This window comes from Nannizzia gypsea, genomic scaffold (genome assembly GCF_000150975.2).
Source record: "Nannizzia gypsea CBS 118893 supercont1.7 genomic scaffold, whole genome shotgun sequence".
Taxonomy (NCBI): domain Eukaryota; kingdom Fungi; phylum Ascomycota; class Eurotiomycetes; order Onygenales; family Arthrodermataceae; genus Nannizzia; species Nannizzia gypsea.
The window spans coordinates 1,055,753-1,068,730 of NW_003345195.1; the positions used below are offsets into that span (position 1 = coordinate 1,055,753).

Here is a 12,978-nt window from a genome sequence, read left to right on the forward strand (position 1 = left end):
TCGGACATGATTCCGCCAGGGATACCGTATGCCCGCTTTTATCGGGTGTGTGCTGAATGGTTGCCAACAACCCTGTTCATACCATGTTAGACGACATCCACGCTGAAGGGGTTAAAGGAAGTACCTACATTGACATCCACATAAGAGAGCCATGGCAGTGCATGAGGCATTGCAGGTCTCATACCCAAGCATGTTAGTCGGGTCTTGCCGTTTTGATTTTCTTGAAAGGCGGTGCTGTGTTCGTCCATAGAGAATGCATGGGCACCACAGGCCCATGCAGCAGACACCAATATCTGAGCATTCGCACAGGCTATTTGTCCAGCTTCCGCCCTTTACACATTGTTGGGGGTGGAATGCTTGGCCGGGGGTATGGCAGGGTATGTCTGGGACCGCAGATATACTCCTGCTAGCCATCCTATGACCGGAGTGTGAGACATAAGTAGGGGCAGGGGACTGTGGTTGTAAAGGATTGCTGTCGGGAACAATTGCAACCTCTTCTGCTTGCCGCTCCCTAGTCTCTGCTTCCGGATTCTGCTTTATCGGCAAAGGCCCAGGAGACTGGGGAACAGCCATAGGAGAATGAGGAACTACACCATGTTGTTGCTGTTGCAGTTGCAGTTGTTGATGCTGCTGTATTAATTGTTGCTGATGGTGGTATTCTTGTTCCCTATGGTATTGTTCGTCTTGTAGCTGTTGCTGCGGTGGTTGGTGGTATTCTTGCTCTTGGACATGTTGTCCCTGTTGTACCTGCTGTGGGTGCGAGGTGGAGTGGTATTATCGGCAAAAGGGGCGAATTGGGCAGGGTGTTCGGAAAGTGGAGGCGGGGAGACATGAGGCGTAGAAATTATTCCACGTAGTCGACATCGTTCCCTGTTATTCGAAGCCGTTGATAATGATTCATCCACTATCTTATCGGTATCGGGCGACACATATGAAAACGGACGGTGGCTCCCTGACTGGCTGGGCTGTGAATGAGAATGTTGGTTTGTTTGTTCGGAGGGAGCGGTGTGACCGGAGCTCTCGGGAGAGGAGAATGTTGGGCCTTGTAGAGCGACTGGAGTGGGAAGGTATGAGTACGGCCGTTGATCCGGCTGCTGTAGATGTTGGTGTTGCTGTTGGTGTTGGTGTTGGTGTTGCTGGGGATAGAGATGCGAAGGGTAATGTGGCGCATTGCCAAAGTATGGCGGTTGGTTCGACATTGTTTGTAGCTGTAGGGTGTCGAACTAGTTCCAGTGGAAGATGGAAAGCCAGACACTCATGAGCATCTAGACAATGCAGCCTGTAGCTCTATACTCGCAACAAAAGGGACGGGGAGGAGAATCCTCAGACGGAGGTTGCGCAAGAGGATGGTCTGGTGATTTCTGAGCTGGGCGTGCCTTGGGATGCACGAACCCGTTAAGCTCGTCGGTGGCAGCCTTATTCGTGTGTTAGGAGGTTATCTGTCCGAAGGGTCAAAGTTCGTTAGTTAACTAGCTTGCTCTGCGACGTTGTGTCGATAAACCCTCATCTCCCCAGGCGAAGGGTAATATAGCGAAAAAAAGGAGCATTGTCAGGAACAGAGAGATTATATTCAAATCCATCATGGACACCAACGGGGGCGGCGCTTAGCCCGACTCGTATTGGACGAAAACATCTCTCAATAGCAGAACAAGGCCCCCCGGGAGCCTCGGCGAGAGAGATGGGGGTGACGGAGGCTGTGCTGTGCTTATACACTGCAGTAAGCTGACCTGTCTGGACGAATCGCCGGCAGCCTCAAACGAAAAAGCGACCCGACTGCTTGGTAGGGCCCCCTATGCCCTGTGGTTCGAGTGTGATACCATGGTGATCGGGCCTGTGATGCTGCCCCTTGGCTGTGTGGACAAATGGAATCGAGCGACTCGTCCCTGGCACTGCAGCCGGGATGCGGCCAGCCTCCACCCAACGCCTCGAGCCTTGGAAATATGATCTTGACTGGCTGCTGGCGATGATGAGGAACTGCCGGTTTCAGACTAGTTTGCAGAGACTGCTCTTCATTGGCAGCTTGTATGAAGAAATGCACAGCAGGGCGCAAGCATTTTAGTACAGATTGTTTGTGACCTCAAACGGGTGTCAACATACATACACACCGCTTCGATAGCTCAAACAACGACGGGATGACTAACTAGTTAGTTCTATCAGATAGCTCCGCGCAGGCGCTTCGAGAAACGAGAGACACGGGTAAGATGACTATGACACGTACGGAATACTCTGTACGTAGCTATGGAAACATCCAGGCTTCCCTTTGGCGCCATGGTGGGCCTTGATCTTCCGGCATGACATGGTTATACATGTTACTATCTATCCCGCGGAGTGCCTGGACAGCCGATGGTAATAACTGGTTGACTCTGTTCAAGTAATGTCAGTTGCCGTCTTCAAGGGAAATAGGGAGGAAGAAGGGAAATAGGGAGGGAAGAACTTAGACGTAGCTATCCAGGAGCTACTACAACATTTCTCCCTTCAAATGAGTAGTTATCATTTAGGATGTGATCAATCGACTTGAATACAGAATCTATCGAATGACCCCTGGCACGGATTGATGTTGCCCGGGCCAGGAACCGTCAGGGGAAGACGGGCCGTCTCTGAGGATCCATGGGTTGTCGCTGTCTCGATCCACCTGTAGTTAACAGGTAAAGCAATTGGCGAGACAGCAAGCTAGTTATTATTTGAGTAGAAGAGAACGCCTTGGTGACGCCCATCCAGTCCCATCAGGGCTTCTTCACTGCTGTGCATATGATCTGCTGTACGCGGGCAGCAGGTATCTCGAGACAACACCGAGTCAGTCCCGCGCCATCGTACATGTACCGCCAGCCCAGATGCAAACGCAGAAGATTGAAGGCGGGGGAGGGACCCTGCCGTGAATGGATGCCAGGTTTTACGGGCATTAATATACCTAGCTTGGGGGCTTTTTCAGGGTCTGCCTGAACCCTTGCATGGGCTAGCTAGGTGTTTATTACTGTGTTGGGGGCCTTTTCCACGGATGCTGTCTAGTCGCGACGGGCTTGCTTTGGGGCCAATTCTCATGCTGGTCCAGGTGCAACTTGTCACTGGTTAAGTCATAGCTAGTTATCTATGAAGAGCGCCCGTTTGCCTGACCAAGTACATAACTACATTATCCATACTTAACTTTCGTGACGTTCTATTTCTTGGGAAACCACTTCGTTAAGAGAGGAGTACATTCCGCAGCTGGAGTACCAGAGTAGCCAGCCAGCTCATAATAACAACATCCTTTGACGATAGAGTTAACTGATAGAGCGTAGAAGCTGGCTGAACTCCCTGGAAATCCATTCCACATAGCTCTTCCAAGAATGGTGGTCATTAGACGCCTCTGCGGCAGGGAACGCCATCTGTAACTCCCGGCTAACCTTCAACACGCCTACAGATGCCTCCTGCGCCTTCTCCAGCTCCTGCTTAACAGCTGATTCCTTGGGTTTGACAGACAGCACAACTCGGAATGAGTTACTAAACGCATCCAGCCGAGCAAGCGTTTCTTCCGGCGCCAAAGTCATCAACTTGGAAATCATGAGTGTGCACAGAGTTCTGATGTCCTGTTCGTCTTCGATACCTGCAATAATCCTGTCGTAGACTTCAGAAAGGTTGACGGTGGAGAATGCAACGTCAAGGCATGTGTAAATAGTTTCGTATGCGCTCTGTAGTCTCCAATTAGTAAAACGAAAAACAAAACATATGTATGAAGCCGAACTAATCCACGGTAACTACCCACCTTGCGAAGTTCCAGACCGTCGTCAACTTTGTGTTTAAAGGGTCCCATCTGCACTTCCCGAACAAGCTCCGGCTTCAAGTTGGTGTCTCCCATAACTGCAGGTAGCAGCTGGGGTAGATGTGGTAGGACAAGGGCTGTCTTGTTGTGAATTGCGGAGTTAAGGGTTGTCAAGGCCAGGCGGTGATTGGCCAGATCGCTATCATTAAGTATTGTGACCAAAACGGGAACAATAAGTGGACGGAGTGTCTCATTATAAGCGTTGCTAGAATCAGCAAGAGTGTAACGGAATGCAGAGATAACGGTGCCTCTGATGGTAGCATTGGGATGGGACAGGTATTCCTATTGAGATAGATTAGCCTTGTGCCTTATCAGCAACAACAATAATGATTAAGAGACATACCTGTAGCTGTGGAATGTACGTTGCCGGGTCAATCAAGGATAGGCGCCCAATACATTCAGCGCCAACGGTGCGGTTATCTTCGTCATCAGAAGCTGATAATAATATCTGCCATAGCCGAGTTGCGAATGGGGCAACATGGGTTTTGACATCTTCCGGATGCTGAAGGATTTCTTTGAGTGAGTGTAAAAGTAGATATTTGGAAGACCTAGATTTCTCCAGCCCTTCTAGAATGACGGGCAAGTAAGCATCCACATTGCTAGCTCCCGCATTTCCAAGGGCAACAGCCGCTGCAAGCCGGACTTTGTCTGACGGAGAATTGAAGTTTGTGATGAACAGCTGAGGGTCAAGGGGAGATTTGGCTCCCATTCTAAGACCAATTTCACCCAGGATGGCCAAGGCAAGGCATTTGCGTTGGTTGTCTTGGGCTGTCTTAAGCTCAACGAGGAAGTCTTCGGTTGTAACACCAACATTTTGCCCACTATAGACCAGGAGAGTTCCAATTGCCTTGCCGACCACGGCTGAATCCCCATTGACACCAACGGTTTGTAACAAGGCTTTCATGAGTTTTGCACCTGCTCCCTGTTCACCAATGACACGGACAAGGAGGATGTATGCTTTCAGCGCCGTTCCTGTCAGGGTTCCTTGAACGGCAGAACAAAGCTGGGTAATAATGTTGTCATTGAGAAGATCTGGGCCGTAATGGGGTAGAAGTTTTGCCAATATAACTACTGCCGGTGTCAGCAGGTGCAAATCGTCCGCAGAAATAAGGGGTGAAATGGCGACTCGGAGGCCATCCATCGTTTGCTGATCGAGATATTGCCTGGTCTGAGAGTTCATTGCGATACTCTTCAGAGCTCCCAGGCAAACGTCCCGTAAAGTGCGATCAACCTTTCTAAGCTGGGCTGCAAGCTCAAGTGTGACTTGTCCAATCCAGGATGCATCCACGTCATCGCTTTGGCGAGCAAGCAATGCAATATCGTCTACGGCACGAGCCGCCGCGACTCTTGTAGTCTCATTCTTTAGTCGTTCGAGGAGAACCGAAAGTGCCTTTTGTCTCTGGTCTAGAGAGATGAATCTGCGTCCTTCAGGCCCAGATGTGCGGCTTAGCATTACCCCTAGAACATGAATGCCTCGCTGCCGGACTCCCAAGTCTGTGCTATTATCGGTAACCTTCTCCACAACGATATCGTACAGTTTCTCTAGTTGCAAACCCAAGTCACGATCATCCACGGAGGCTCGTGGGGGCGTCAGAGCCACCACAACCTGTTCAATTGCGCCAAGTGCTTCACTAGAGACTTTAAAGTCTCTGTTATTCACACAGGCGACAACTCCGGGTATCAGAGCAATTAAGAATGGGGAGAGAGAGCTCGAGGGATGAGTCTCGGAAATTGCAGCAATTAACCCCAATGCCTCAACCTGAAGGTTTCCTGCGCTGACTGAGTTTGATCCAGCAGAAACAGTTACACCACCGGACAGGCCAGAGGTCTTCAAGGCATCAGCAATAGGGTCTTCGATTCTCTGCAAATAGTCTGCCAGGCCACCATAACGAACAAGAGCAAGAGCTTTTAGCAGTAGGATAGCGCCTTGTTTAAGGGGTATTGGGGCGCCTTTCCATAATTTGGTCAACGCCTGCACGATACCTGGAGTCAGGTCTGCGAGGTCAGTCTGTGGACCAGGCTGAGGAGTTGAGGGTTTAGCAATAGGGGTATCCAAAGTTGCAGGTGGGGGGAAGTCAGACTCAAGGTCGATCACAGTAGCGTTGCTATCTTGCCGTCTTCTCTTTCGAGATGAACGGGCATGAGAGAATGGATCAGAGTAAAACAGGTTAGGGCCGGTAGCAAGGTCGCTCGTCTTTCGAACTAGACCCGTCATCGTCGCCACAACCTCGACCTTAACGCTCTCCTCTCTTTCCTTCGTGAATCTTGAAAGAAGTGCAGGCGCTATTTTCTGATATATTGAACCGTCTTCAACAGCTCGGGTATTCCGGCCCTGGGTTGACACAATGGTGTATAGAACTTTAGCAGAGCATCTGCGGACTTTCCAGCTCAGGTCATCAATATCGCTGTAGCCTTCTTCTTCCTCAAAGTCATCAAATGCATCATTATCGTCATCGGGCTCTTCTGTGGCTCCATCGTCACTGCTTTCGTCTTGAGTGCCACCCATTTCTTCGTCTTCTTCCATCTCCGCAACGTTCGGGTCATACTTGAGATATCTCAAAGCAGCCGCGATACAATCGTTAAGATATGGCTGCATTTCGGATCCACAGTATCCTAACAGGGTGTCAAGGGACACCAGTGCGGTCTCACGCAGCTCATCCTGTTTGGGGTCATGCTCGCCATCGTCCGACATTTCATCATCCATCTCGTTCATCTCTTTCTCGCTAACAGCTGAAAGCACAAAAGGCGCCAATGTTTTCAAATACGGGCCAAACTTCGCTGGCGTAGACCTTGCCATGGCAGAAATGGCAGCAATCAAATGGCGGCGACGGTTGATAGTAAGATGTGAAGATTTGAAGCTTTCAATAAGGCCGGAAACAAAGCCACTTAGTTGAGCATCAGACAAGTGGATTGACAGCATTGAGATGGCTGTAAGAGCACGCTTGGTTACCACCGTTCCGGCGTGATCGTTTTCAATAACGCGTAGAACGGTCTGGAGGAGCTCGAACAGCTCTTCGTCATTTAGCATGGGTCCATAAGACCGCACTACATCGATCAACACATCGATGGCATCACTGCTGAAGCCCTTCGCAGGGTCATTCACGATCATCCCGGGTGCAGCAGTCGGCAGTTTCCCCTTCGTCGGCGTACCAATCAAGCGTGGAATCAAGACCATAGACACAGCCTCGTAGCTTGCCTGTACCTCTCTCGAATTGATAAGATTGATATTAGGTCTTGGAAGGGCAGCCAGGATCATCCGAAGTGCTGTGTTTGGCACAGATGTGTCGATGGCTTGGGAGCTCGTGAGAAGGGCAAGCTTGTCGATGAAAGGAGAGAGAATATCGGATGGTAAGCGCGTAGCCAGAGGCCCTATACTATTTCCGCAGAGTTAGAACATGCTTGTTTACTAGAGAGTCTAGGAGAGAGGACAGCTGTCTTACCATTTCAGAGCTACATTCTGTACTTCTCCGTTCTGGTCCTCCAGGGACTTGAGCAGCCCCTGCACTATCCGGTTACATGCTGAGAAGTCCTGTGAGAAGTAGGGGGGGTTGCAGCCTTCAATAAGAGACAGCAGATCGTTCAGGGACATGTAACGGATATCTGGGTCCGGATCAGTGAGCTTAACCAGCAGCGGCCCTAGGGACTGCTGGATAGACTGTTTGTGGAACGCCATCTCGCGAGTCCGGAACAACACCAGCTCAAGAAGAGCTTCTCTTTAGAAGAATCACAGAGCTCTAGTAGTAGCAGCAGAAGCAGCAGGATGCTAAAGGTGTGATAGTTAAGAGGGTAGAGTGTTCAATATCAAGAGAGACTGAGAGTGTGAGATAGGAAGAGACTGAGGGGACTCAGAAGGACATAGTGGGGTTGCTTTATAGGCAGCAACCGGAAGATGCAGCTCAAAAAGACACTCAGAAGACAGGAAGACCAACTGAGAGTGAAGCCCCTGTAGCCTCAAGATGTCCTTCAGAGTGGCTGGCGCAGTCCTGGCCTCCTGGTCTGGTGTTATTGTCTGTGTCTTGCAGCAGCAGCAAGCAAGTAAACAACGTTGAACTAGTTCTTAGTAAAGAGGAAGCGGAGGAGGCGTAGTGAGTTTAACCTAGCACATAGAGCCCAAACACTGCATCCCAACCGACATTCACTACGCCGTCTATCAGCTGTATAAACACCTCTGTCTCTGTCCGAATCCCCCCTTTATATATCCAATTAACCATCCTGAACATGTCATCAGCCCCAAAGATGCATCTTGTTGCTTGCTGCCAGGCAAAAAGAGAAGAAGGATGGCCTGTTCCCAGATCACGTGGCCACTGCTTGTTCCAACCTCTTTCTTCGTTTCTTCTTCGCTTCTTCTTCTTCTCAGTCTTGCATCTCACTCAGTCCATCAACTGCCACCCTCCACACCCGCTCGAGGAGTCCGATTCCAGCCCAATTGCGCCCATTCACTGCAATTGACCAGGTAACATCATGGTTCTCGCACGATCGCCCGCTCTCCGGTCACTCTGGGCCCAGTCCAGACGGATCTCGGCTCCCAGAGTACCGACTACTCGAGCATGGCAGCGAGTTTCTCGAAGAGGCTATGCCGACCACGCTCACGGTTCTCATGAGGCCGGAAGCGATATGCCATGGTGAGTTTGGCGAGTTTTTGGTATCTTTTCGTCTATGTGTGCTGTCGATGCGACATGAAGACGTCAAAGACGTTGTTCGGATCAGCCCACTACATCGGGCTAGTCGCTCTGCCGACTTCATGTAGAATTGTTATATATTCATTGCCGCGGGTATTCTGGACGCTTGACTGATTCAATTCCTCCGTTTGTTGAGTTTAGGCTGCTTGGTTCCGTCGCATTCACCCTCCCAGCCGCTTACTACCTCTACCAGTCCGGCCCAGCTGGAAAGTCCGGCCACGATGCCCACGCCCATGTTGAACACGCCGTTGAGAAGGTGAAGGAGGTTGTCAGCGAGCCAGTCAAGGAGGAGACCAAGCCAGAGCCAGCTGCTGAGCCAAAGGCCGAGCCTGAAGAGACCAAGGCCGAGGAGCCCAAGACCGAGGAGAAGCCAAAGGCTGAAGAGGAGCCAAAGGCTGAGGAAGCTCCAAAGGCCGAGAGCGAGGCCGAGGAGAAGCCCAAGGAAGAAGAGAAGGCTGCTGAGGCCCCTGCTGAGAAGACCGAGGAGGAGAAGCCAAAGGTGAGTGCGAATTGAGTCCCTTGAAGAAGCTTAGATGGGACCTGCAATTGACCGCGTTGTTTGTTATTAGGAGGAGAAGAAGGAGGAGCCAGCTGCCACCGAGGAGAAGACTCCTAACCCCAAGGCTCCCTCCAAGGAGCCTGCCACCAAGTCCAGCTAAGCTACCTCTGCGTGAGTGATTTTAAATGTGGGATTCTGAGCACCAAAAGAGACAAACCCCGCCCGTTAAAATGTCTATTCTCTATAACAGCTCGTTTTCCTTCCAATTCTTGCTACCCTTGTGCTGTAATATAGTGAATGACATGATCATAAAACCCATATAAAAGAGCATGTACAGAACCCTATCCCTTCTTTCTTACTACTCACCCAGGCTTTTTCTTTACTTTAGGCTATTAGAATAGATTCAGATAGTATACGATGAGGTTGTTCCTTTTAACTTGATATCATTACTTCTTCCATTAACACTAGACATGTACTACATAAATTAGAAGGCATAGATAAAGATAATAATCATTATCACAGACGCGTGTTCCGGGGTCAGCTGGGCATTCAAAGGTAGAACAAACCGCATTCGAACCATCAGGGGTTGATAGCCAGTCTGCAGCCTGCAGTCTCTATGGACATTCAATCTGGGAAAGAGAGAAGGGGTAAAAAGGCAATGTAATGTATGTAAGAAAAGCAGATCTAACCGTACGCCAATGCTATAGCTGGTCTCGTAGACGAGACGTCGAGCCCATGCCCCCCATATATATATCGCAGGCTTCGTTTCAAATGCCTGCTGACAAAGGGAATATAAATAAAAAAGGGAAAAAAAAAGGGAGGGGATAAATATCCATGATTAGAGAGGTATGTATGTATTGAAGGAAATGGATGGGAGAACCGAGGCTATGCAATTCAAAGGTATAAGAATGGAACAGAAAGTTCCGACCATGCGGTACGTTCACACCGGTTTAAAGAAAGGTAAGGGAGAAAAAAGAGTAGGGAGAAAGAAGTATTTATCTTTATTCATTTGCGTTTCGTGGCGGCACCGTTTGAATTTCCGTTAGAAAGTAGTCCGGTAGATAATCCGTTCTCAACCGGGTCGAGGTTTTCCTTCGTAGCATGGCCGTTGACTAGGAGTGTTGGAATGGGGACTCCGTTCGCTTCACCGGTTGTGATTGATTCTTCAATCTCGTCGTCTTCTTCATTGTCACTCCGTTCATCCTGCAGTTCGTTGCCAAAGACATATGTTTTGGCGATGCGGATGATAAGGTAGAGCCAGAACAGATTGATGGCCTGGAGAGAGCCCAGGAGACCAAATGTTATGTACTGACTGACCCAGAACTTGTACTGTTCGGTCTCCCAGTTGAGTTCGAAGGGTCCAACGGTTCGAAACTCTGTCAGGACGGCCCAGAGGATGTGGAGGTTAAGGTAGTGTCTCATGTAAACCCAGACGGCAACGAAAAGGGCGAAGAAGGGTGTGATGATCGGCGAGTCCAGATAATTGAGTGTTTTCGACGTCTGCATGTGGTCAGCTACGGAAGCAAGAAACGTGTGAAATAAAAAAACGGGTAGAAAACTCACAGCAAGGAAGAAGTCAGAAATGTCGTGTGTGATGTAAACGGCGAGACCGATATAAGTGAAATGGAACCGGTAGCTCAGCGCAATGAGCGCGAGCGTGATGATATGATGTCCAACCAGCTCCTTAAAGTCTCTCCTAGGTTTCTCCAGCATCAACAACAGCACAATGCCCTGCTGAGCCCAGTATGCGGCCTCGAGGAGGTAATATGCTTTGAAGTCCGCGGTATGTGATCTATGCGGAAAATTCTCAAACATGGCCGTGGTGTTGAAGTACCAGATATCCGTCTGCTTCATGACATACAGCCCATACGGCCCAAAGATGCTAAAGTACATGGCCGTGTACACTTGTTCCATGAACCGTGCGATCTTCGAGCGGCCCTTGATCCCGGCATACAGAGCCCACGGCCGGATCACGCATTGCATCAAGAACTCACGGGTGAAAGAGAGCACAATGGTGTAAAATGCCACAAAGGCGATATCGAGCTTCCCTTTCCCGTACAGAACTGGCCCACCCGGTGTCTCCGGCGGCAATGGATAGGAGAGAAATATGCCATAGTGTATCGGGTTGGACTCTGTCGGATTGACGGCGTATGCGGCCAGGAGAATGACGAGGAGAGCAAGAGGCAGGACCCAGGTGTGTTTTAAGCAGATGTCTTTGGCCCGACGAAGCCAGGACCTGGCTCTCTTTCGCTTTGAGTGCGGTTTGCTGGACAATCCGTTGCCGTTGTGGTGTCGCATCTGCAGGGTAGCGCAAAGCAGCGTCAGACACCATCTCAGGCAGTTAAATATTTAACAAAACAGAAAAGGACTAACCCTTACCTTCTGCTGAGCAAACTCTGCATGACCACCAGCCATGAGAGGCATCTTCAAGTCGTCCTTCATGGTGCAAGTGTTTGGCTATTGCCTGTCTCTTTGCGAGTGGACAGAAGGCTGGAAGACGTTTATTTTCTCTCTCTCTCGCTCTCGCTGCTCAGGAAGCCCGCGGAAGCACGATAAAAGGGAGGCCGTCGATCTCGGCGCCAGCTCGATGATTTAATTCTCTGCTTCTCTTTTCTTTTTTCTTCTTATTTTCTATTAAAGATGCTGCTTCTTCTTCTTCCATCAAACCTCGGACCCTTTTTTACGGGCTCAAAGTACAAAGTTTTTATTTTTATTTTTATTTTATTTTTATTTTTATTTTTTTTTGGCCTGAAGGCTTTCTACCCCTTGTCTTGTCGCGTGTGGACGGAATCCTTAGATAACTTAGATATGCAGTAATCCATTTATTCATAGAGGGACACTGCAGCACTGTGCATAAAATGAGATGACCAGGAGGCGAGAAAGGGAGAAAGAGGCTGCATATGACATAATTTAACTGGCTGTTCATATAACTACTCCGTACTTAAGGTGCTTAATTACCCCTGAGAACAAGGCCTTTTCTCGCTTTTTGCCGCTTCCCATAAGTCAATAGCTCGATCTGATAGTTAGCTGTCAATCTAGCCTCCGCTTGGCTCTCTCCCAGCGGTTATGACAGCTCGGGTGAGCCTGGCATGTACGGAGTACAACTGGTTACATACATCATGGCCTGGTGACAACTGCCTAGTTAAAAGGGGTAGAGACAGCTGACCGTGCTGCTTGGGTACTCCGTAGTTGTTGCAACCTGAAAGTCATTTTGCCTAACAGTGCGATATTTTACATGAGATCGGGCTTGAACAACATCGTATATCAACTTAACCGTATGATTGGCCTTAACAAAATCTTGAATCTCTTAAATTGATCTCTATCAATTTCTCATTTTCGCCTCATGGAATCCCTGGATCGTAACTAGCGGAGGCTGCTGAGTAAGCTGGACTTGGCGAACGTTATATCGAACTATGTATACCGGTTTACAATGGGGCTGCACTTTGCAGACGATGTATTTCAATCTACCGGACTCCGTAGGGCAGAGGCATTCCTTCAAACCCTTGAAGATGACGTGGGGATGTTCTTCATTCGCCAGTCTCTTCATCTTCCAAAGGCTCTTTGGCTTTCTGGAATGCCGCCCATTGGCTAGAGCTTCGCGGTATCAGGATTTTGGTCTAATAGAATCTCGGTGTTTGATCATCATCCTGCCTACCAGGTGGTAGGGTGCCTGGTATCTGTGTGTGCTCTCATATTGGTGTAGGAAGGATGTGTCCAAAACGGGTAGTATACCATTGTCACAAGGTTGCTGAACTAGGCTCATAGTCTCTTGAACTTTTGACTGTATTGTGTGACTGACTACAGGACAAGAAAGACCTGTCTGTTCCATCGCAGGATGGATGAGATATAAGGGATAACTCACTTGTTGATGAAACGTGCCGAGACGATACGTGTTGGTCCAATAGAGAATGACTAATCCAACAGTTTTTGGGAAGACAATGTTGGTATTTGATACTTACCATCAAGTTGGTGTTGATGTATAGGAGTGCAACTGCTACAGTCGA

General features: G+C 49.3%; 4 protein-coding genes across 4 annotated transcripts; 1 reads left to right on the forward strand and 3 right to left on the reverse strand.

The window, feature by feature from the left end:
* Window positions 1-111: 111 nt before the first annotated feature.
* Window positions 112-1,199, reverse strand: MGYG_07705 (DUF614 domain-containing protein; the record flags this gene model as incomplete). Its single annotated transcript, XM_003170412.1, has 3 exons — window positions 112-124; window positions 185-667; window positions 748-1,199. The coding sequence occupies 3 exons, from the start codon at window positions 1,197-1,199 to the stop codon at window positions 112-114; spliced, it is 948 nt and encodes a 315-aa protein (XP_003170460.1).
* Window positions 1,200-3,257: 2,058 nt separating this feature from the next.
* MGYG_07706 (Cullin-associated NEDD8-dissociated protein) lies at window positions 3,258-7,469 on the reverse strand (the record flags this gene model as incomplete). Its single annotated transcript, XM_003170413.1, has 4 exons — window positions 3,258-3,665; window positions 3,740-4,078; window positions 4,140-7,170; window positions 7,237-7,469. 4 exons carry the CDS (start codon window positions 7,467-7,469, stop codon window positions 3,258-3,260), a joined length of 4,011 nt encoding a protein of 1,336 aa, XP_003170461.1.
* A 283-nt stretch (window positions 7,470-7,752) lies between these two features.
* On the forward strand, window positions 7,753-9,134 carry MGYG_07707 (hypothetical protein; the record flags this gene model as incomplete). The annotated part of the gene is made up of 5 exons (XM_003170414.1): window positions 7,753-7,807; window positions 7,851-7,881; window positions 8,171-8,418; window positions 8,544-8,974; window positions 9,045-9,134. The coding sequence occupies 5 exons, from the start codon at window positions 7,753-7,755 to the stop codon at window positions 9,132-9,134; spliced, it is 855 nt and encodes a 284-aa protein (XP_003170462.1).
* An 845-nt stretch (window positions 9,135-9,979) lies between these two features.
* On the reverse strand, window positions 9,980-11,416 carry MGYG_07708 (sphingosine N-acyltransferase lac1; the record flags this gene model as incomplete). Its single annotated transcript, XM_003170415.1, has 3 exons — window positions 9,980-10,474; window positions 10,538-11,272; window positions 11,354-11,416. The coding sequence occupies 3 exons, from the start codon at window positions 11,414-11,416 to the stop codon at window positions 9,980-9,982; spliced, it is 1,293 nt and encodes a 430-aa protein (XP_003170463.1).
* Between the last annotated feature and the right edge of the window lie 1,562 nt (window positions 11,417-12,978).